A 23,474-nucleotide genomic window follows, 5' to 3' on the forward strand; every position below is an offset into this window, starting at 1 on the left:
AGCAATGACGAAACACCACAGTCGTTTTGTAACGTTTCTAAATACGTTTGGCAGAAAAACTTGAATGAAAATCAATGGCACAATGCGAACATTCAAGTAACTCGATTACTGTAGATTTGGCAGCGCTTTGACGTAGTTTAGAGATAATTTTTACAGTGCCAGAAAAAAATATGGTACAATGGCCCACCTCGAAATCGGGTGGAGTAAAATGTCATATCGAATGTAACAGAACAATAGCGAGTGCGGGTGTGTACATGTACATACTTTCATTTGCCAGACGCTAATAAACCGAGTTCTGTCGTAAAGGCATCTCGAAAATCGGTAAGTGGAGCGGAATATTCGCGCCTTCGCACATAAACTGTAGGAGTAGCTAAGGTGTTTGTATTGCTTAGTTTTTAATTACATATATATGTGCCGCACAATAATCGATTGAAAGATATACCACTGAGGGGATGCTAAAAGAAATATTGTTGTAGCGTCTGTTGTAACGGCAGAGGTAATTTTATTATGTGGTGTGGATAAATTTCTCTGTTCTGTGTTGTACAAAGACTAAAGTCGAAATCATCAGTATAATAAAATGGGATGAATAGATTACGACGTAGAAATATCAAATGAAAATAAAAAGGCAACAATGAAAGCCTACGTAACGTAGATTGTATTTCAGCCGAGCTGCCAATGGTTTCGTTACGTTATGGTCCGCTGCTCCACGACCTTGACTGAATTTTTTTTTTTTTGTTTCTGTTTAACATAACTCTTTTTATGTGTAGTAATGCTTCATTGAGCAAGCGTAAACAGTCCTGGTCCAGTGTATATTATATTGTTCTTCTCGGAACACGTGTAATAATAATAATTGTATTTTTAATCATTGAAAGGTATATTTTTTAAAATTTTATCTCGCAGAACGTGCTTCGATGGTTATTTATAAAAACAGTTTGGTTTATTAATTAAGCCATTAAAAAGTAGGTAGGCGTAAACATAAAATCGAGAAATTTATTTTTACGTTTTCATGTTGAGCTACAAGTACCTAATACATTTAATGTTTAACGAACGGTTTTCATTATGTTACGTAAAACATGTCGCAGTAACCTAAAGAAAAACCATTTGCGGGGTATAATTTACTTTTGAACTTTACAATTTTTTAACAATCATAAAATTGTGAAATACATTGGTGGCTGGCCCATTGCATGATTTAACAATAAATTTTGGAGCAATGTAACAGACCTAACTCAATTTAGTTCGATAAATCTATTTAGTTCATTAATGGTAACGTGAATGAAAAAAAAAAAAAAAAGTATATGTGACGGATCGTAAAAAATGACACAAGTGACTTCAACTTTTTACCACCTGCAAAAAAAAAACCATCAAACACAATTAAGAAGTCAATAAAACTCTATCAAGAAATTAATTCTGAAAGGTAATGAGAATCGAGTTTGTCGACTACATTTCGTGAAGCAACACATCTATACTTTTTCGCTTGATGTCAATCCCAATCATTGTCTCTATAAATTCGGGTTTTCCCGATTCTAACCCAAAGGAGGTACAAAAGAACCGCAAAAGTCAAAGAAATTTCTTGCTTGTTCAAGACTACGGCTTATGTGGTGATGAACTGCTGGCAATAATATTTTAGAGACAAAAATCATCACTTTGAACTTCAAAATCACGAGCTGGACGAAGTATACGCTTTTATTGACAAAGTTCTTTTTTATGTCTAAATGTACCAAAAGTAATTTTCCGGTATTTGGCCAAAATTCATTTTTCGCGGGTAATATGTGTTAACTTCTTGAAGTACACTCAACACGATTAAGAAAAAAAATTACGTTTTATACGTGTTAACTACATACATACATTATGAGTCGAGGCAAGCATTGAATTGCGATTTGCGGTATGCGGATGAATCAGCGCAAATGTGTAATCATCTAAAATTGATTGATCGCTCCTTTTCGCGTTTAACGTAAGGATCCGTTTTGTTTAAAAGTTTTTTTTTTTTTTTTTACAGATGAGTTGAATCAATACTCCCAATCATCCTTAAAATTTTCATGGTTAGTCGATCAATTGAATCACGCTGAAGTTTGAAGAAAAGAATGTTTGTATTTCTCCGCCTCGGTTATTCTCTCGCGGTCATGTGATGTGATGTTTTTGTTTGACATGTGATTTGTACTTATATTTCCAAAGTGCGAGAAATTCCCTCGGCAAATTTGCACATGCATTTGTGCATTATTTGTTCAACAAACGCGTTATTGTTTGATCTTGCACGGCTGATTATTTCAACTACGGGATCCCGTAGAAAGAGACAGAAAAAAAACGGGCAAATGCTTAAACGTTGTGTGTGGATCAATGTGTGTTTGACGATAAATATTTGTACTCTGTCATTTTTATCTAAATAAGGCCACATCGTTTGGATTGACAAATTTATGTACATTTTGGTGAAGGTGCGACGACATCTGTTAGCGTAACTATTATGCTAAATTGAGGTGTCTAGCAATTTGGAAAGTCACTTTGATACGAACCATCTATTTATTTTTTATTTACTCGTCTAATTCTCGAGAGTCATTTTATTATGTGGATCTCATTGTGAATTTTTCAGTTCAGCAAAATGCCAAGTGATGTACAAATATATTATTTTCAAGTCACAAGGTAAGCTTTGGACAAACAAAAAAAAAACATTTCAACGACCACGGCATAACATGAGATGGTGTTGACGTTCACAAATTCCAGAAATGAAATGAAATGTGACGCAGAGATAAATTATTTCCTAAAATGATTAGTCGTGAGATTTTTGTACGGTCAGCGTTACATAAAAAAAAAAAAAAAAAAAAAAAATGGTCAACGGAGCCAACTATGTATCACTAGTGCTTGAATCATACATAGTTGCCGAGCATTAATTTTACATATTGTATTAAAGTAAGTCTACAATTTAATACTTAATAATACAAATTACCAGCGAAAGTGTTCGTACTCCCTCGACAGCTGTGCGTATCCAAAAGTAGAGCAGCACATTGCAAGCGCGATTGCATCAGCTCTGCACGCAAAAGTCGAACGATGTGCTTGTACACCCACACGCGCGAGCAAAAAAAAAAAAAAAGGAAAAAAAAAAGGAAACGATTCAACATCCGAAAGAGTTTAGCCGCAAGCTGCACAGCCGAGATTCAACGAGATAGCCGGTGGCACGCGCACACGTGTTTCACATTTATTGCCAGAGCGCAAATAGAAGCGCGTTGGTCCGCGGACCCTCTCTTCGCTATCGTGATAATCGAGGAGCCGTCTAATAATATCCCACTGCGCTCTGGTATACATAATATAAGTGCAGCGGTTGAGAGAGTAGAATTTGGCGTTGCACTATACGAGCTCTTTTTGTTGAATAGCCGAGGTAAATCGGCAGCCAAAAAGTAACGACCTTTGCATGCGCGAGGGGATGTAGGGGAGAAAAAGTGAGGTTTTTGATGGATATGCGTGAGGTGGCGGCACTTTATCGGAGCTTTCGTGCTTTACGCCGTACCTTTGTACATATATTAAGAATTTACACCGGAAGCAGTTGAAGGTCGGATAATTTTAGCCAAACTCCAAGTATTGACAACTGATAATACGTGCAAATTTGTCTGTATTCCACGTACACGATTGGAGTCAGTAAAAGGAGTACTAGTCCGTTTACGCAACGCGCATGAGCTTAACCTTTGTCGGTAATCCGAATGTAAACGGGCAACATTATACCTTTTATGAAGAAAGTGAACTAAAAGAAAAAAAAATTAAAACGTCAACGCTTCATTTTAAAAATCAAACAAAAGCAAGATCTTTACATTGTGGGGACTTGAAGGCTCCGAGGGTGCAAAAAACTTTGTAAGGTCTCAACCAAAAGTACTTTCATACTGTCGTTTCGTGCGAGATAAGTTTTTTTTTTTTCTTTTTTTTTTTTTTTTCTAGACCGTCCAAAACATACGTGTTATTGTGACAGATTATTCGCTCTCCTGTCAATGCAAACGAAAGATACGCAAAAGATTTTTTTTTTTCTCCCGAAATTAATGAGGATGAGAAATCGTACACTCATCCGGCATACGGTCAAACAAGGAAAATTGAGCGCAGGAATTTCAGAGACTCAATCGATTTGTTTAGCTTTTTTTTTTTTTTTTTTTTTTTTGCTGCATTCGGCACACTTCGAGGCATAAATATTATTGATCGATTGAACGCGCTGATGCAGATTCGGTAAAATACTTGGCCTTTGCAATAAACCGAATTTTCAATCAATACAAGAATCGACAAAATCTTTTGCTCGATCACCAAATATCGCATAGCTTATATTTTAAAACAATCGAGTTGGAAAAAAAAAAAAAAACAAAGACAAGAAGCTGATGACACTCGAGCAGAGCTACGTGATCTTATCGGACGAATCAACTTGACCCTCGCGTTACTCATCCAATGTACCCGCGTTAGGACAGTAATGTATTATCTTCTTTCTCGTCTTATCTCGATGTATAAAAATCCACGTAACCTTTGATGTTTACTGTTTACTGTTTTTAATCGTGAGTGTATTTATGTATACACGTACCACACGAGACGCCAGTAATCTTTGCACTTGAGACGAAGTATACACGAAGCTTCTTGAGACAAAAGACAAACAAATAGGGTTCTCCAAAGGAGTTAATTACTCGAGGGGGTCTTAATGTTTCGGAAATGTATTGTTACACACGTACCTTTGAGCTAGAAAATAATGGCCCACATACCAAAATTACGATTTTTGTCGATTACGCAATTTTATCGATAGTTCGCCACTTTTGTATATACATACATTTGACTTGTCCTCGTTTTGCCATTGTTTTGGTAGTACCATTTTATTATCTCCACCCAAGCACCAGTTTATCTCACAGTACAAGGCGTCGTATGGTCGATTATGAGCTATCGTCTATAGTATGGATGATAATGTATATACATCAAGTTTTGCAGAGGCTAGCAGAGCGGTCGTCGTCCCACATTTCGGCGACTACGGGGTATATATAATATCTTCTTGAGAGCTTGACCTCTGGAAAATCTCGCGGGAAAAACGTTTTTAGAATCGGTTACTTTCAACCATTTGTTTTTTTCAAATATCAGGTTTGATTTGACACAATGTACAATTTTAGTTTTGATAAATTGTCAAAACGTCGTTTAATGGTATCGAGAGAGAGAGAGAGAGAGAAAAAACGGTCTGGCTTGATTGTTCATTTATGTTTTTAAACCATCATACGCGGAGCTTGCAATCGAGCTTTCGCAACTTTTCAGCACGCGGCACACCTGTCACTTTGCTTCAATTCATAATATAACGTGCGGGGATGGCTTCGCTCTAACTTTCGACGGCACTCTAAAGTTGCAGGTGCACTTGAGAAAATATTATTACTCGGGAACTATGTGGGAGCTGCGTCTTCAAGGTTGCATTTTTAAGTACAAAGTTTTCATCGCATTGATTACAAGAAGAGTTTTCTCTTCTAACTTGGAGGAATAATGGACATTTTTCTCATTTTACAAGTATACTGACTCGATACTCGAAAATTTTTTTTCAAATTAAAAAATAATGGAAACATCTTGGTGCTCTCAAACGGGAATCTTAAGATAAGCCTCGCTATGTACACATTAGATACTCGAAGGATGGAATATATTTTTTAACTTGGAAAAGACAACATTTTTCAGCGAGTGCACTTAAAAAAAGAGAGAAAAAAAGAAATGGTACCGTTTCGGAATGAAAAAAAAAAAAAATCTCTTCCCTACAGGCATATCGCGTTATCCACCCGAAATCACTGAAATCACCGATTGTGATCGATTGCCCGGCGATAAATGAAAAAAAAAAAAGGACACGCACACACGTGGCACACTCGTGCCCGCAAAGGAGATCGCTCGCCGCGGAATAACGGGTCATCAATTTGGATCGGCCACGTTATCCGGAACGACTCGTCCGAGAAATCAAAGAGTGCGTAGGTACATATATATACACATAACACAGCGGCGAGAACGATAATCGGTCCTGACCGGTTGTCCGTCTCGACTCGTCCGTATCCTGCCCCGCAGAGCTTGGGAGTTTTCTCGATCTTTCTTACGCGTCAGTATACGTATATGAGGACGCGTAGAGGTGACGGGGACTGTCTAGTCTTGAGCGTGTTTTCAGGGCAAGTGGAACGCGGCTCGAGGGGCTCTCGCGCGTTAACGATTTCGTTCGCTGGCTTTTTCAATATTTACGTATTCCCAAGGGGCCATGGTTGGCTCGGTGTTCCTATCACTATATGCAATATATTACCATTATTGATAAAATGATAGCCCATCCGCGTAACGCCGTCAATTGACGAACAAAGTCCACGTAACTTCGTCCAGAGAGGCAAGCAACAAATACATCGGAGGGGGTGGGTAAAAAGAGTCTCGGGGGTTGGGGGATGAAATTTCTCTCTGCTTCCCAATAAATTTCAACGTGCATAGCCACACCAAACACCTGTCCGGCGTACTCTGTACTAGACAAACTGCCGCTCACGTCGTCTCCCTCTGCACAACCCCCTATACGGCCAGAGCCCCGATGTCCTCGGACTCCCGCTCGTGCGCAACCTTGGCTCTCCCGGGATGGCCTCCGACCTGTAACCTGTAACTCACTGCAAATATGTTATATAAATTCGTCCAACGCCGTTTTACTTGTGCTTTTTCCCTCACGCGGAGAAATCGAGAATAACTGTTTGTGCCATGGCTTGCACACGACTATGCCTTCTCTTTGATGAATCTCCCTCTGTGTAGACTTATTTCTATGAAAAATCTCGACTGAAATGCATGAGCTTTTGGTCTGGAAATTGATAAGCTGGTGAGGTAACGATTCCACGCGATCGGCCAAACAAGAGTTTCGTCATCGCTCGCGGTCAAGGGGCTTCGAGTTTTCCGGAAAAGTGTTGGCCTTGTTGCCCCAAGGTGAGGGACTTTTTTTTCTCCCCCGTCTCTCTCTCTCTCTTATCGTTCGAAAGGTGCGAGGAAAATAAAAGGGCCATTGCCTTGCTGGTACCTACTATACCTACCCGATGCGTGTGCGCTCGCGGGTACTTTCTTTGCACGAGTTATGTGTATAATACATTATGCGGTGATGACGGAAAATCCGCCCTCGTTTCTCGCTCCTTATCGTACCTTTGAACATGCGAATACCGTATGTATACCCGCGAAAATGGCCCTTGTATGCAATAGTAGTTGTACAGTCTTGGGAGGATTTTTTTTTTTTTTCTTCTTCCGTTGACGATTAGTGATAAAAAACTGTGCAGCTGTACAAATGAAAGTACATTTTTCACGTGGCTCTCGAAGCGCGCTTGAATGTAGACTCGCTTGGGAGGGTTCTTGTATGCTCAAAAATTCAAGCTTGACGGTGGGTTTTTGCCATTTTGGCTGATGAATTTTTTAAACCCTGGAAATGAAGTACCCGAGTACGGTTGAAAGGGACATCGTGCCGAGAGTATATACCTACGTTGAATTTTCAATAAAACAAGTTTTAAATTGATGGATAAGCAAGTGAGGGCAAGTAAAAAATGTATCGATGTGCACCAACATGCAATCGGCTACATATATGTACATACCCATATGTACAGGGAGCGGGAGGAAAAGTGCCCGAGCCTGCGCAAATTGTCACCCCCAATATGGATTCTCTCTCGTCGCGCAGCACAGTAAAACTCTGTATGTATACATATACACAATACAGTCTCCAGCAGTTGGGTGGAACGAGCCACCCCCTGGCGTAAGCTCGCGCGCCACAGTAGTCTCGACGCCTCGGGAAAAAGCCAGTGTGTGCACACGTATACGGTACATTCCCGTACAACCCCCCGCGGATCCGAGGGCTCTTTCAACGAAGTTGGATAAAATGAGTCGCGAGTGTCGGAAATAGTAGGGGGGAAAAAAAAAAGAAAAAAAAAAGGTATAAGGATGGCAGAGTGCGAGGAAGGGCCGTCGACGTCGTCGCCGACGGTGGAGGTGTCGAGCACTCCGAGGCTGTCGCAGGGTTATTTGTACGCTTGTCAGAGAGCAGAGCTGCTCGGGCTACCCACGCCCACCGAGGCCGAGTTTTTCGCCAGCGAGGACTACGCCAGAGAAAGGGACGCCGTCGAGCAGGACGGCCACGATGACGCCGTTGCTCAGGTTATCATGGCTTCTTTTTTCTCTTTTCTTACGTATATATACGCGCTAGGTTCTACAGTACGCCCGTTTGGAGGAAAAAATATTGAACGCTCCTTCAGGATGATTGTTTTTCTTTGGTCGCAGGAACTGGAGGAAAACGACGAGGGCATGCAACGAATCGGGGGAGGCCTGGACGAGCTGAACACCATACTAAACGCAACCCAGAAGAAGATAAACAAATTCAAGGTATACCTATACGTTTGTTTGTGGCAAAAAAACAAAAAAAAAAAAAAAAACACCCGCGTGTTTGTAGAACGTGTGCGGTAGTCTGGGCACCCTCTTGAAAGCGCGGGTCTCCTCGAGCCCCGGGACCCCGGAGCACAAGCCTCGGGCGGGTTCCTCGAGCGAACAGGAGGAGGTGCCCGCCGCGGAGGAACAAGCCACGGAGGGGGACGCCGAGGAGGAGCCACCCCGGCCGCAGGCGGCGCCGAGGAAGGCCGACCTCAACGCCAAGGTCGGCTCGCACCTCGACAAGCTCGACTCGCTCATCAACAAGGCGGAGAACGCCCAGTACAGTATGAAGCACCAGACCAAACAGATGAAGGCTTACATGAAGTAGTTTCTCTTTTTTTTTCTTTTTTTCCTCCTCCTCCTTCGACGCACGATCGGTGCATTTGGCCGACCGATTGGTGTTGGATTTTTTTTTTTTTTTTTTTTTTCATTAATCGCACATATATGGGACGGGGGATGGTTGAAAGGGCTCTTGTTTGGAAAATGATGCTTTTTGACAAGCTTTTTTTTTAATAAGGGGTAAGGTTTGATCGTTGAATATTGAATATACTTTATGAACAAAACAACGAATTGATCATGTTTACGATAGAATTTGTCATTTTTTCTAGATAAGGCGATAGAAAAAGTAAAAAAGTTTTCTAATTTTATGTAGCAAATCGGAAATTTTGCCGATAACCATAAGATCTTTGAAGATCGATGTCGTTGAAAATTTTACGTTTCGACTGAAAACGAGTCTTCCTTTCTTGTTTTGTTGCTTTGAAACAGAGGATTATTCGTAGGATTTTAGAATTGATTGTTGAAAAATTCATTGTTAAGAACGAGCGAGAATGGTCGTTGTTGAAAATGTTGTTTGGTTGAAAATACCGCCAGTAACACCAAATACAAGTATATAAAAATGTGAAAAATATAATTTGTACAAAAGTCACGCGTTAAAATGAACACTTGAAAATTATTTTGAAAAATATCGCAAGTACTAGAATAAATTGTCGGTGTAGATGTATCTTTTGAGATATTTTGTGACGCGGTAAAAACATATCGAAAGGCAGAAAAATAACATAATGGTGAATATACCAATCTAATCTACAATAATATACCTTCTTTGTAAACTCAATTACTCTCTCCATATACGCTTGAAATTTAAATCTTTGTATAAAATACATAATGAATCATGAATTACATAAAAAAAAAAAAAAAAAAAAAAAAAAAAACATGATTCACTGTATGCACTTTTTACATACGTATACTAAGCTTCGATGCTGCTCAATTCTACGTGTGTCCATCCGGCATTTCTCAAAATACCTAGACAAAAATATTTATACCATAAACAAGGCCTGAACACTATAGTTACACAAACCTTAAAAAAAAAAATTAACTTATATGTACATTTTTATTTTTGCAAACAGTTGGATAGTGCAAATTTCACGCTGCTTAAACGAAATATCTGCGAATGCGCGTAGGATAGAGTAAAGTTAGCGTATTTTTTTTTTTCCAACAAATTTTCGCTTTTGTAACAATATTCGAACAGTATTTTTGTAAATTTCAAATAGCAACGCAAACGTTATAGAGCCAACGCATCGTGTATATTCTCAAGTAGCGCTTCATGCATAACGAATTTCGAAACGACAATGCTGTGAGGCTGTACTTTTAAGGCGAATTTCAAGACTTTCCATGCTCTTATTTCACGAGAGAAGTATACGTCTCTTTTGAATGTAAGCACATTACTTCCCAAGCAATACAACCATTCGAATTCGAAGATAACTTTAACGACAATCTTGTGATTTTGTCTTTTTATGATGTTACATATAGTTGCGCATTGCGAGTAGTTCATTGATTGTTTGAATTTTTTTATGAAAATTTAAAAACTCGGATTTATTAAAAGTTGAGATTTCTATGTACCTTTATATGTGTATTTGTTGAGCGTAAAATTACGTCAAGATTTGCAGATAAAATATTATATACATCTATTCGTATGGATAGAAAAAAAAAAAAAAAAAAAAAAAAAAAAAAAAAAAAAAAAAATTGAGATACGAATAGTTAACTGAAAAATTATCGATCTAAAATACACACGCTTATGCCTGATATATACAAGTATAATATTGTCTGTATCTATATGTATATGAGAATATTCGTAAAAATATACAATATACAAAAGAAATGTTGAATGTCGTCCACACACGTGTGTACTATAAAAATACATATATATATAATAAGCACTGTAAATGATGGATAAGACAATTGTATTTTATTTAAATCGTTATAAAAGCTTGTTGATGCTAAATGAAGCAATAAACTTATAACGTTAAAACAAACTTGACTTGTTATTACAGATAATTTTATCTTATTTGTTTATTTATTTTTTTTCTTACGCAGTTCGTGCAGAAATAAAATTTTTATCATTTATAATCACAATTATAAGCAAAACCTGTAATGATACATATTATTTTTATATAATTGTCATTTAACTCGATTGATTTGATCCAAACTGCCAATTGAAGTAAACACATTGCAGTATAAATTTAACGGCTCAAACTTACGTAAAATCTTGTTTTACAAAAATATAGAACATAAAGCCGATACTTTTTTCACTGTGTCGATTGGATACTTGTAGATTCAGCCGATTCAAATTTCCCGCTCTATACAGTCGCCACACCGCCGCGCGCTTCCAGAGGAGTCGCATGTCGCAGACGACAAATCGGAGTCACCCGTTACGTGCTCCACACCGCGGTCACCGCATCACTTCTGAGAGTGAAAACATCACAACAGTCGATGATCATCTTCTAGTCCTTGCCCCGACTGCTACTCTCGGAGAAGATGCAGTTGGTGTCGGCGGTCTCGCCTGCTGTGTTTGCCGCCATCCAGTCGGTAAACACCGACGCGCTGGCCGAGTGCAGCGAACGCCAAATCAGGCCGATACTGCCCTGCTTGGTTAGGATGAGCCTTATCGCGCCCTTGGACACAACAGCCGAGTGCGTCGAGGCCAGGAAGCAGATACTTACGATACTCTCTGGAATAGAGTCGGTCAACTCCATGGTTGCCCTGCTGTCGATTGACTTTCACGGGCTTGAGATTGATGTCAGGCGCGAGCAGCAGTTGAGGTTTGTTCCTGTCACTGCTGATGTGTTGCTTTTACTGAGATTTTTTTATTTATTCTGTGTATACTTTTAATTACAGACAGAAAAAAGGAAATGCTCAAGCGGACAGTATATTGGCGCAGTCTCTTCAGGGTGCGTTTATCCTGGAGTTTGAGAGAAGCGACGCCAACAGGCGTATTAGACTGGTGTTGAGTGAAATCCTGTTCATACAGTCTCAGATTCAAGAACTCCAGAAAAACCAAGAGTTTCAAATCAAACAGTCAGATTTGTTCGACAGTGTCGTGTACATAGAGGAAATCAGCTACATAATATGCATTGCTTTGGCAGAATTGCCAGACCTACTGTCTTTGCCAGATATATGCGAAACGTTGCTTCACATTAAACATGGACCAGAAATAGTATGCTGGATTGTGGCCAACAATCCCGACTGTTTTATGGAGGTCTGTTCGCATTTAATTGCCAATGGTGAGCGTCAAGAGGAATCGGCACTGAGCGGTATTAGAAATCAAACTCTGACTCTGTTGTGTCAAATGAATCCATCTCAGGCCCTAGTTGTGAGAGCAAAGTGCGTGGAACTTTGCAGGATGCCAGCTTTGGCTATTACTTTGAGTTTGGAGAATGATGGTACCAGCAGTTCAGTAGCAGAAAGTGATATTGTGGCTTTTGTCTCTGGCCTACTACTTGGTAGTGATACTCAGGTAAACTTTTTATTTATAGTCACTTGTTTCATTTTTCATGTAGAAACTTTCTCTGAAATCTTGATTTTTCCAAAGGTGAGAGCATGGCTAGCAATGTTCATTCGGAATGGACAGAAACGGAAAGTGGAGTCTCATGGAGCTTTGCAAGCCCTCAGAGACGAGCTGCTCCAAAGGCTACAAGCAATAACGTCGCACAGCTCTGATGGACAACTTGCGGAAAGCCGAGTCGTCCAAGCGAGTGCCTTGCTTAGACTGTACTGTTCTTTACGCGGCATCGGTGGCATCAAATTTCAAGACGAGGAAGTGGTAATGATCGTCAAGCTTCTAACATCGCACCCTCCTCCGTCGCCTGCTGGTGTTCGTTTCGTTTCTCTAGGCTTGTGCATGCTCATCGCTTGCCCGTCGTTAATTGGCCATCATAATTTGGAAAAACCCTGCATCGAGTGGATTCAGTGGCTGGTACGTGAAGAAGCCTACTTTGAAAGCGCGAGTGGCGTCTCTGCCAGTTTTGGTGAGATGCTGTTGCTCATGGCTATTCACTTTCACAGCAATCAACTATCAGCCATCTGCGAACTCGTCTGCTCGACCCTAGGCATGAAGATACCCATTAGACCAAACAATTTGACTCGTATGAAACAAATCTTTACGCAAGAGATTTTCACTGAACAGGTAGTTACGGCGCACGCGGTAAAAGTACCGGTGACGGCGAATCTCAATGCAAACATACCAGGATTCCTGCCAGTTCATTGTATACATCAGCTGCTCAAGTCTCGAGCTTTTGCTAAGCACAAGGTGCCGATAAAAAATTGGATTTATCGCCAGATTTGTGCCAGCGTGTCGCCACTGCATCCACTGCTCCCAGCTCTGGTTGAAGTTTATGTTAATTCAATCTTAGTTACGAGTAATAAGTCTATCGAGCACACGAACAAACCTATCACAGAAGACGAAATAAGACGAGTGTTTCAAAATAATTCGTTTGCCGTGAATATTGATTCTATGAACAATAACAAAAAGAAGACAAGCCTCAAGTCTTTTGATGCAATGGAAATTGATTGCGCAACAGATGACATTACCACGGAAAGCACAACTAAACCGTCGCTGACGTCGCAACTTTTGCTGCTGTATTATTTATTATTATACGAGGATGTAAGGCTATCAAATACTCATAATTTCACATCCCAGGGTCGCAAGGTCAAAGCTTACTCGATCGAATTCATGTCCGAATTACCCATCAAGTGTATGCTGCAGCAAGTCCAAAGGGATCAAATGAGTTATGGTAATTTGTTCCCTCCACTGCTCAGGTTACTAGCCACGCATTTTCTGCACTTATCGCTTGTGGAAGACTGGCTCGACGACGAGGCAATTAATCTCGATGTTGGTACTCTGACCAAAAGCCACAACGAATCAATTGTAGTAAACGATTCTAGTATTATGGAGGCTTTCGATCACGTACAAAGTTGCCCGTCACGAACGGCTGTGCTGCTCAGACAACTGATTTCAATGAAACCTACAGATATCTGGCCGTATGCCAATACCATAGTGCAGTTTTTCAAGAGGGTGTTGGATGAACAGGTGCCGAGGTACATTCAAGGTAATTTCGATTAAGCGATACGTTTTTATTTTTTCGTGGATTATCTACAGTATATTCATTATCCTCAATCCTTTTGTTGCAGAACTCTATCAACAAGTGTGGCTGAGGCTAAATGCAGTACTACCGCGCTGCCTGTGGGTACTTACAATAAACGAATTGTTTATGGACAATTCAACAACTGTATTTTTAACTCAAGAAACCATTGTTTTCGATCCGCTTCAAGTTTTACGCTGCGACATGCGGGTTTTCCGTTGCGCACCTGTCTTGTCTGTAATACTTAGGTTTGCCATCATTTTTTATGGTATTTGTTTAGTCCGTGTTTTGTCTCATAAAATAAGTATGTATCTACCATTTTACAGGATACTACAAGCAACACTAGCAGCGTCCCGATCGCAGTTAACAAGGCACGTACAGGATAGGCCGTTAATAGAAAAAGCTGGACAGCTGACAAATGAAGCAGAAAGAGAAGAACTGAAAACTGCTCTGATCGCCGGTCAGGAGAGTGCTGCTGTTCAAATTTTATTGGAGACGTGTATCGAGACCGAGGAGGACAGAATTGTTCCGGGACAAATGTGGTCCCTCAGGGAAATAAGGAGTGTTATATGTTCGTATATACATCAAGTATTCATTGCTGAACCGTCTCTCGCTAAATTAGTGCATTTTCAGGTACAAAAAACTTGTTTAAATTACATTCTAGTTAGCATAATGTAAATAAAATATTTAATTTAATGACAAAAAAATTGCAGGGTTACCCTAGGGAGTTAATCCCGGTGACAGTTGCTGGTATCCCATCAATACACATCTGCCTGGATTGGATTCCAGAACTACTTGCCCAGCCGGAATTAGAAAAACAAGTTTTCGCCGTGGATCTTGCATCCCACTTGGCAATTCAGTATGCGTTACCTAAAGCATTGATTGTTTGTCGATTAGCGATCAACACTTTAGGTACCTTATTGGGCGCTTTACCGTCAAAAGATCGCGTTGAACTTTTCATGCCGATTTTACCTGCCCTTACGAGGATAAGCTTTGTGTTTCCGCCTCTCGTCGAAGGAATCATCGATTTGCTCTTGCAGCTCGGTCGCGTTAGTAATGCGCAGGCAGCACTAGGTGATCGATCTGCCGAGTTACTCTGTCAAGAGGTCAATTCGACGTTTGCCAGCCTCTTGCAAAAAGCTGTTCTTCAATCTAATATTTATTGAAGTATGTGACGTATCTCATTAGTTGAATTACAAATTGTTCTAAGAGCACTGTAAAATATTTAATGTTGTCAGATGGTAATGATTTGTGATTTCAATACCAATTACATTTTTTAATGAAAGTCGTACATTTAGATCATGTTAAATTATAAAATATTTGAATCGTGATTTACGACAATGATTGAATTAAACCATGTTGACTAAAGTGTTAGATTAAGGATGTTGAAAAAATGTACATATATTGACTAATGAAATTTTTATTGTTTATAAATTTTTTAAGCTTAGTTTTTAAATAAAAATTCTTTTAAATATCAAAGGCTACGCGTTTAGTTTTGAACAAAGTCACGTCTTCGTGCGATGTCCGAAAAGTTTATACAATAGTTGGTTTTTTGTAATGTACATAAAAAGACAATTTTTATTTTAAAAAATTTTGATCATACAAGATTCACATTATATTTTATTTATAAATGCACTTGACCAGGCTTTGCCTTATAAAATCCATAAAGGAATACAACAATTCCTTAAAGTTATATTTTAAAAAAGTACAAATGAAATAATTTACAAAACATTCACTTTTGTTACACATATAACTATATTACACGTATATTTCACTTAGATTTTACGTACATGCATATCAGTATAAACATTGCAACTTGAACCTAGAGTCAGTGGGTACAAGTCCTTTATCATCTAACCCAGAGACAAAGCACAACGGATAATTACAATATAAAAATCGATAATTATTGAAAATCCAAGATTGGTTCAAAACAGTTACTCAAAAACTTATATCTTTTTCATAACTTTCCAATATTTTACATAGTTCGCTTTGGTTTTCATCAAGGATATCAATCATTTGGTCTAAAAACGGTTTCACATAATCTTTTAAATATGCCTTCTGTTTCATCACAGCTTCTTTCTTTTCAGCACAAATTGTTAATTGTTGATTCAATGTATCCATTTCGTTTGTCATTTTGAGAATCTGTTCGGACAGTTCATCAATGTTGGTTTGCAGTTTCTTGATCTCTTCGCGTTTTTTACCTTCTTTTGTTCTAAAATCTTGCTTTTTCTTCTCGTCTGTAGCCTTTTTTTTCTCAACCTTCTCCGATAAGACATCTTTTTTTGCCTTCATCGTCTCTTTTTCTCTGCCATACGATTCAAGCATATTTCTACTCTTTAGTAACTCTCTGCTGCATTCCTGCATGTAGTTATTCATCAATGCTTTCTTTTCCTCCAATCTGCCCATAAAGTCTGCTTTGCAAATTCCGTTTTCTGGCATCAGTAGTTCGTCAATATTTGTTTTACTATCAGAAAGTTGCAAAAAAAGAGATTGATTATAGGCCAGTATAGCTTTCTCGAGATTCGTCTTTGACGACACAAGGCGGATGTCCAACGAGTATGCCTCTTTTTTTATTTCTTCAAGATGAGCGTCGAAATTTTGTATGTATGTCTGCTGTTCGGTGCAGGTCTTGACAATTTCATCACGCTGTACAACAGACATGGGTTGATGCTTTATGGCGTTTCTCAATTCTTCCTTGGCAGCTTCCAATTTTTCAACATCTTTGCTAAACTTGACTGCTTCTTTGGCGAGATTGTCAATATCCTTTTTTGTTTTGTCAATGTAAATTTGTCGTTCTGCGATTTGTTCTTGCTGCTTAATCCTGTCGCTTTTTAAATTTACCAAAATTTGCTGCAACTCGCTCACTTCCTCATTCACTTTATCAGTTTGAGCCTGCTCTATTTTCAAATTTTCCTGAGCTTTCTCATACTCTGCATTGATTTCTTCGTACTTTTCATCACTGACCCCTCTCCTTTCAGCTTCGTCTCTGAAAAATTGATGTAAAATTCTATCTTCTTCTTCAGGCTTTTCCTCATTCCAGGCCTTGTAACACTTAATCATGGAAAGAAAAATACTTCTGCGGTTTTCCTTTTCTTCCTCAGACTGTCCTATAACTGGCAACCTTTCCAAAGTAAAAATTTCACTAGCTACGTCCTTGACCTCACATAACTCGACAAGCCAGCTGATCCATCCAATGGCTTGAGGCCAAGAGTGCGGTGTATTGGCAGTTTTGAGCCAGGATTTATTCATTGATCCTGGGTAGTGAAGTTTTTTAGCTATTTTGGGTATTTCTTCAATGTAATTAGCACTGCTCAGAGACTGTTTTATATCAAGGAGCTTCACCAGAAGATTAGTAGCATCAATGAATATTTTCAAAGTGAGAGGCTTTAAGCTTCCATTGCTGTTTAAAATAGTACTCTGACCAATAGAATGAAAGTAGTTGTCAATTTTGTTCAACATTTCGTTTTGATAATTCTTGTCGCTGAGTGGCCTGTTGTCTTTTTTGGGACCTTTTGGAACGAGAGCGCTAGCCCTCTCGGCAGACGACGCTCTGACGTTTCTATTATCGCCTGCCGTTCCTGTATGCCTAGACCCACTAGCCATTGGTGTTATGTATCCTTTAGAAGCTAGATTAGACGGATCGACATTAGAAGCCCTGCCTGACTTTTCAATCGTGTGAGTATAGCGACTGCTGGGCATAGGAGAGACCATAGATGAGGCTGTTGTGTACTGTCCAAGGGATGTTTTTGCTCCTAAAATGAGTAGTGAATCCTTAGGACTGCGTTGTTGATGTCCTGCAGCTACACTTGTACTAAATAAAATCAAAACTTACCAGTAGTAGGCCTCAAATTGGATTTTCTCATACCACTGAGTCTGTCGCTCGAGGAGCTGCGCATCATCTTGGGCTTAGGTATCATGGACTCGGTTGTTCGTCTGGAAGGATCCATCCTGACGGAGTTCCTGTCAGTCTCCTGGGATGAGAACCTGGTACCGGGATTTGAGCTTTTTCGCATCGCTGTGTCTATTCGCACCAAATCCACGTAATTACGTGGATATAAGGTTAGGAATTTTAAAGAAAAACGCTACTTTTTCAAATGAAGTATGTCCACGTAAAGTGAAGTTCGCAGATTGCGTGCCTATAAGAGAACATGTGTGTGTATGAAAGCACAATTTTTATTTTTACTTGTCTGATACATAAATAAATATGTATATATCTGTGGCGTCTCACATCTCTCGCGCTTCAGGCTCTACAGCGGTACAGCCCCCTTAAAACCGACAACAAATCAACCGTCACGCCATCACACGTGTATGGTATGTGTCTATGATATATACAAATATACATATCATGTTGCAGGACCAGTCGTACCAATGCAAGTTAGCGGCGTGTTTAAACATATAATTTGATTCGAATAACTTTCTTAGCAAAAAATGTAATTTTTATAGTTTTGCCTGCATAAGCCAATTTTTTAATCATAAATGAAGATAATATATTTAATGGCAAAAATTGAAGCTACAATAATGCTAAATATCAAGCACCTCTTTCCCCCCTGCTTTAAAAATGCCCCCCACTCTTCTATAAAAGTTGGCTCTCACTTTGTGTTGTCAGTACTGAAACAGCCAATTCTCTACTTCTTTGCGTTCTAGCATCGAACAAAGTCGGTCAGTCTCAATTTGTGGTGAGCAACACACACACACGTTTCGTGTCAGCTAGACCAGGCTAGACTTAAAAGTAAGTTAATTTAGATAATTAATTAGAAAAATACGTGCTTCAATATTTGGCCAACGATTTAAAGTGCAAATATCATGGACATTCAAAGTAGATTGCAAAAAAGTAGTGGAGCAAGAAATGGATTGTTGCGACTACTCGTTCACTACGTTTCGCGCGTCGTATTATTGTTGACCGTTCTTTACTTTGCTATATCGAATCTAAATTAGTGATTACAATGATGATTGCAATTATCACCATCTTTCGACTGATGCGCTGTGATGGTTAATTTCTAACTGATAACATATTTTACATAATATAATTTACCCGGTTTTTTCACACGTGTGTGTACAGTTTAACACATAACCTAATCACTGTTGTTTTTGTGATTTTTTCTGTTTCATCAATTCAGAATGCGTTACGTGGCAGCTTACCTTTTGGCCATCCTCGGAGGCAAAACCTCCCCCAACAGCTCTGACATCGAGAAGATACTTTCGTCCGTCGGTATCGAAGTTGATTCCGAAAAGCTGAGCAAAGTCATCTCTCAGCTCAATGGCAAAAACATCGAGGAGGTGATTGCTGAAGGTATACGCTCGTTTTAATGTTGTATTATTTTTCTGTGATGCTCTGAGGAGTTCATTAATTATTTGTAACTTACAGGCCGAGAGAAGCTCAGCTCGATGCCAGCTGGTGGTGGTGCTGCTCCAGCGGCTGCTGCTGCCGGAGGTGCTGCTCCTGCTGCTGAAGAAAAGAAAGGTATGTTTGTTTTACTTTCTTTTATTTTGTTTCAGTGCTGTAGATTATAGAATATCCGTGTAATGATTATGAGGAGCTGTTCATTTTACCTCAAGCATTGCAACATAGACAATTATGATAGAAAGTAAGATAGTATATATCATGATTTAAAGTAAACTAAATGATGTTTCAATAATTACCATCTTTCGACTGAGTCGTTGTGCTGTGAATTTTATTGCTGATGCATTAATTTTTTTTCTTGAAAAAATTCCACTTTTTTTATGAACAATATATTAATGAAGATGTGTTTTTTAATGTTTCAGAAGAGAAGAAACCTGCCAAAGAAGAGTCTGAGTCTGAAGATGAAGACATGGGCTTTGGTCTCTTTGATTAAATTTCCAAAATCGGCCTTTATTTGTTAGCGGTGTAACAATGCTGCAGTGTGAATGTTTTTTTACAAATATTTTATGAGTGACAGTGCATTGCCGCTGATAAATAAATGCTCCAAAAAAAAATCGGAAAAATTGTCTTAATTTTTTATCTTCACATGCTAGATTGAAGCTTATTGAATATTACCAAGTAAGTACCATGTGATTCTTTCACCCCGGGGTCTCGAGATCGCGTCCGTTACTCTATTTACCATTTTTCCAGATGTATCGACAAAAATTTTGATGCTTATCGACTGTTGATACGAAAGTTTTTGCCATTTGTGTATTTTATTTTGTTCGTATATTTGCCCCCCAAATGGATTTTGTTAATAGTTTTATCTACATTCCTATCAATCTAATTACTTGATACGCGCTTCTCACGATCGTTTCTCTATGGGTACTTGTTTAATATGCATATTTTAACATCCGAATGAATTTTCTTTGATCGGTTCGTTCGGTAAAAGTACTAATTGAGAGAAAACTTAATACAGTAAGCTGTATGTTCAGCTACCCTAAACTAATTAAATTAAAATATTAAATATTCAGCAAAAGAATAATCGCGCAAAGCCCGAGTAACTTAGACCGGGGGGGAAAAAAGATAAATTAGCCCACGATTTGTTGGGCAATCCACATTATTCAGATCAAAGCAGTAACTCTAAAGCCTATGTACACACTTGCGTCTCGTAAATTCCACTGACTCATGATAAATTCAGCTTCAAGTGGTCACGTCGAAAGAGCTACTTATTCACGAACGCCATGTCATACATATACTGCACGACGTGGAAATAAGTAGTAAGTATCAGCACACTCGACGAGCGATGTTTTTAAGCTTCCGTGGGCATCGATCACTCTCACCGGGAATAACGCCAGATGAGCATATATTATGCGAACAGCCTCGTTTAAAAGTTTGATGGAAAAATAAATTAGTCAGTGGTACACCCCTATATAGTTCGATAGTACCTAGTAGCTATATGTCACGTGCTGCAGGGAAGGCTTGGGGTGCGCGTATACGCGAGTCGCATGCAAAGGACTTTTATGCGCAAGGTCCGGCCATCCAGCGGTGTTGTACCCTATAAAGGAAGGGAGCCAAAAGTGGCACGAGCCACGCATAACGATTGACACAAGTGGGGGCACATACTTATAAAAGAGCCTTCGTTTGGACGTCTCGCGCGACAAAGGAGCGAAAGGGGAAGAAAGATACACGCACGCCCAGTCGAAAGTCCTGCGGGAGCTTTGGGCCGTTAAAAAATTGATGGAGCGAGCTTTTTTTGCCCCCTTTTGTTTTTTAAAGCTACATGGGAAGGATGGACGTCCTCCTGGGTAGGTGCGTAGGCATTTTGTAGAGAATAATAGGCGCATGCATATGCGAGTGCAAACAAGGGGACTTTGAGCTTTATAGGCCTCGGGTGTATCCGGAGTATAGGGGGCGGATGTAATGCTTTTAACGCAAGGGTGGAAAAGAACGTAACGTGCGTCGAGAGGAGACCCGTCGCTGACTGCGTGAATGTTTGATTTCGTACTTTTGCTCCCCTCTCTCTCGCGAGTGCCGCGTGAATGTTTCATGTAATGGGCTTTTTCCTTTCTCCGCTCGTGTTTGGTGCTTTTCTGTCTTTCCGAGTGTTTCTGTAGACGGTTTTTTCGCATCCTCTTTGAAATTGATATACCGGTCCACTCGAATCGTTTGTCCGTTTGGACGAGATGTGGGTCATTTTTACGTAACTTAATTTTGTTTCTAATCGAAAGTAGTTGCCTTCCAGCTGGTGGTCAAAATTAATCTTTAGTATATTGTAATTAAAAGGGACCAAGAGGGAGATAACAAAACTTACTCGCGTGATGAAAGTTATGTGCGTGTACACACGTCAGTTGCAGAAAACTAACGAGGCGTTGCGCAAATTTTGGACGAAAACTTGAATTTTGGTAGTACACGCATAGTATACCTGTATGCGTGTAAACGAAGAAAATTTAGTTCCCCCGCGGTTTCCCACCGCTCTGCACTTGAAGTTTCCGCTCAAGATCTTTTGAAAGGCGTGTTACATCGGCTGTTGGCGCTTACCAAATGTTTGGGACATCCTTGCAAAGTACATAATATATATAGTTACCACACGGCTGATGAGGAAAAAGTTATTACAAACTCGATCCCGCCAAAGTCACGTTAAAAACAGTTGTGATTCAACGTTTACGTGTATACGTATATGTATCGCCATCTTCGGTATACCTTTTGTATGATTTGAAAATAAATGTCAACTTTTTTTGTTTAATCAATTAGCATGGGACATTGGAAAAAAAAAAATACGTAATTTTCCGCGTCGACCATTTATATACCATGTATATACGCTGTCGTGGCAAAAACAGATAATTAAAGTGCACATTTTACGCAACGCGTTGCTGATAAAGTCCACGCGGATTATTTATATATTATACACACGCGTACTATGAGCGCGCACCCGTTAAAGAGTTGCGGTGCACAGGAGCGACGCGATAATTCACCGTGGGTCAGCGGAGGATCAACATCAAACAAACATGTATACCTAAGCAACAAAAATTTATGAACCGCCGGCCAGTTGCTGTAGTTATGTGGTGCGTGAGGGTGAAAGAATTACCCTCCCCCGTCCGCGGAAAGTAAACGTCGAAAATCACACAGATGGACTTTGTAATTGTTTTGCACCGGTACTCTGGATTTCGCGGTCTTTTTGTTTTCATTTCCAAAATCCACGACATTGTACACATTTTCAATCGGCAGGGTGCCATTTTTTCTTCAAAAAAAAAAAAAAAAAAAAAAAAAAAAAAAAAGGATAACTCAATCGTTACCCACGTACGTATAAGTATAATCGTAGAAAGAGCGGCACTCGTACATGTTATACATGTAAAGCGATCTTGTCGCGGTCGGAGTCTCGGTGACAAAGTTACATGTACATATATGTACGAGTGCACTCGTACGCACTTACAGCATCGAATTGATCGGTAATCCGTATACAAGTAGTACGTGGGGGGAGATGAGACAGAAGCGATGGGTACACAGGCGACGGGAGGGGGGGGGTCGGTTCTCTTCAGCCGCGCACTTCATTATTCCATCGTCTGCATAATCGCATCGCGCTCGTACTTTCCCGCGTGTGTACTTGCAAATAAGAAGAGGAGCAAAGCCAGAGAGGAGGCGAACCCATTCGTGCAGTTATACGTGTATACAAAATAGGGGAGGAGAGACGGGATGGATGTGCTAAGCGACCGGAGAACAGAGGTTATCGCACGCGTGTGACGGAGGAAGGACATTTGCATGCTGGGAGGGGTAGGACTGGGAATAATCAAGGTGAGCTGTAGTTTTTTTTTTTTTTTTTTTTTTTTCTTTTAATTTCAAGTACCAGTTTATTGTACGTGTACGTGCGTTCGAAAAAGGTTGAACGAATTTGCGTACACGAGGGGTAAGGAGAAGGGCACGTGTGACGTCAAGGGGGCTGTTTTGTGACTGTGTGCAAGTACATAATATATTGAGATGGGAAAAAAAAAGTAGGTACGTGAACTGTACAATGCAGAACCACAGTGCACGGCAGCGCGTGTCTTATGTCCAAGTGCTCACTTATATGAATGCGTTTCGGTTGGGGAGAGAGGATGAGTTGTAGTTTTGATTGCTCGAAGCTGTGTGTAACGCTTACCTCAAGTGCCAAGTGATGGACTATTCTTTTTTCTTTTTTTTTCTTTATAACTCATTCTCTTGGATAGCTCTTGATTTTTGCTCCATTTTTTTTATTTTTTTATTTTTTTCTTGGAAGCTCGAAAGTGAACGATTCTTTTTCAATAAAATAAATACCGATTTGA

General features: G+C 39.7%; 4 protein-coding genes across 5 annotated transcripts; 3 read left to right on the forward strand and 1 right to left on the reverse strand.

The window, feature by feature from the left end:
* The first annotated feature begins 6,570 nt into the window (after positions 1–6,570).
* On the forward strand, positions 6,571–10,384 carry LOC106645408 (uncharacterized). 2 transcript variants are annotated; one of them, XM_089589576.1, is made up of 4 exons: positions 6,571–6,584; positions 7,956–8,112; positions 8,236–8,337; positions 8,405–10,384. In XM_089589576.1, the coding sequence occupies exons 1-4, from the start codon at positions 6,571–6,573 to the stop codon at positions 8,708–8,710; spliced, it is 579 nt and encodes a 192-aa protein (XP_089445702.1). In that variant the 3' UTR covers positions 8,711–10,384. The 2 variants fall into 2 exon arrangements, with proteins under 2 accessions (XP_089445702.1, XP_014216744.2); XM_014361258.2 differs by lacking the exon at positions 6,571–6,584 and having other exon boundaries at positions 7,735–8,112.
* Positions 10,385–11,082: 698 nt separating this feature from the next.
* IntS2 (integrator complex subunit 2) lies at positions 11,083–15,172 on the forward strand. The gene is made up of 6 exons (XM_014361256.2): positions 11,083–11,477; positions 11,554–12,172; positions 12,248–13,763; positions 13,846–14,044; positions 14,123–14,429; positions 14,510–15,172. The coding sequence occupies exons 1-6, from the start codon at positions 11,194–11,196 to the stop codon at positions 14,960–14,962; spliced, it is 3,378 nt and encodes a 1,125-aa protein (XP_014216742.2). The 5' UTR covers positions 11,083–11,193; the 3' UTR covers positions 14,963–15,172.
* A 90-nt stretch (positions 15,173–15,262) lies between these two features.
* On the reverse strand, positions 15,263–18,056 carry Ndc80 (kinetochore protein Ndc80). The gene is made up of 2 exons (XM_023391502.2): positions 17,629–18,056; positions 15,263–17,548 (listed from the first exon to the last, which is right to left on the reverse strand). The coding sequence occupies exons 1-2, from the start codon at positions 17,807–17,809 to the stop codon at positions 15,735–15,737; spliced, it is 1,995 nt and encodes a 664-aa protein (XP_023247270.2). The 5' UTR covers positions 17,810–18,056; the 3' UTR covers positions 15,263–15,734.
* A 361-nt stretch (positions 18,057–18,417) lies between these two features.
* Positions 18,418–19,760, forward strand: RpLP2 (ribosomal protein LP2). Its single transcript, XM_014361259.2, has 4 exons — positions 18,418–18,525; positions 18,914–19,086; positions 19,162–19,257; positions 19,560–19,760. The coding sequence occupies exons 2-4, from the start codon at positions 18,915–18,917 to the stop codon at positions 19,628–19,630; spliced, it is 339 nt and encodes a 112-aa protein (XP_014216745.1). The 5' UTR covers positions 18,418–18,525; position 18,914; the 3' UTR covers positions 19,631–19,760.
* The last annotated feature ends 3,714 nt before the right edge of the window (positions 19,761–23,474 follow it).

This window comes from Copidosoma floridanum, unplaced genomic scaffold (assembly GCF_036245765.1).
Source record: "Copidosoma floridanum isolate Cflo_tuat_1 unplaced genomic scaffold, Cflo_Japanese_pri ptg000009l, whole genome shotgun sequence".
Classification (NCBI taxonomy): Eukaryota; Metazoa; Arthropoda; class Insecta; order Hymenoptera; family Encyrtidae; genus Copidosoma; species Copidosoma floridanum.

Coding starts and splice junctions, on each gene's coding strand:
- LOC106645408 (XM_014361258.2), top strand. CDS start 7,900: ATGGCAGAGTGCGAGGAAGGGCCGTCGACGTCGTCGCCGACGGTGGAG. Junction 8,113..8,235: donor ACGATGACGCCGTTGCTCAG/GTTATCATGGCT, acceptor CTTTGGTCGCAG/GAACTGGAGGAAAACGACGA. Junction 8,338..8,404: donor AGAAGATAAACAAATTCAAG/GTATACCTATAC, acceptor GCGTGTTTGTAG/AACGTGTGCGGTAGTCTGGG.
- IntS2 (XM_014361256.2), top strand. CDS start 11,194: ATGCAGTTGGTGTCGGCGGTCTCGCCTGCTGTGTTTGCCGCCATCCAG. Junction 13,764..13,845: donor GGTGCCGAGGTACATTCAAG/GTAATTTCGATT, acceptor CTTTTGTTGCAG/AACTCTATCAACAAGTGTGG. Junction 14,430..14,509: donor CTAAATTAGTGCATTTTCAG/GTACAAAAAACT, acceptor AAAAAATTGCAG/GGTTACCCTAGGGAGTTAAT.
- Ndc80 (XM_023391502.2), bottom strand. CDS start 17,809: ATGCGAAAAAGCTCAAATCCCGGTACCAGGTTCTCATCCCAGGAGACT. Junction 17,549..17,628: donor CAATTTGAGGCCTACTACTG/GTAAGTTTTGAT, acceptor TACTCATTTTAG/GAGCAAAAACATCCCTTGGA.
- RpLP2 (XM_014361259.2), top strand. CDS start 18,915: ATGCGTTACGTGGCAGCTTACCTTTTGGCCATCCTCGGAGGCAAAACC. Junction 19,087..19,161: donor CGAGGAGGTGATTGCTGAAG/GTATACGCTCGT, acceptor TGTAACTTACAG/GCCGAGAGAAGCTCAGCTCG. Junction 19,258..19,559: donor TGCTGCTGAAGAAAAGAAAG/GTATGTTTGTTT, acceptor TTAATGTTTCAG/AAGAGAAGAAACCTGCCAAA.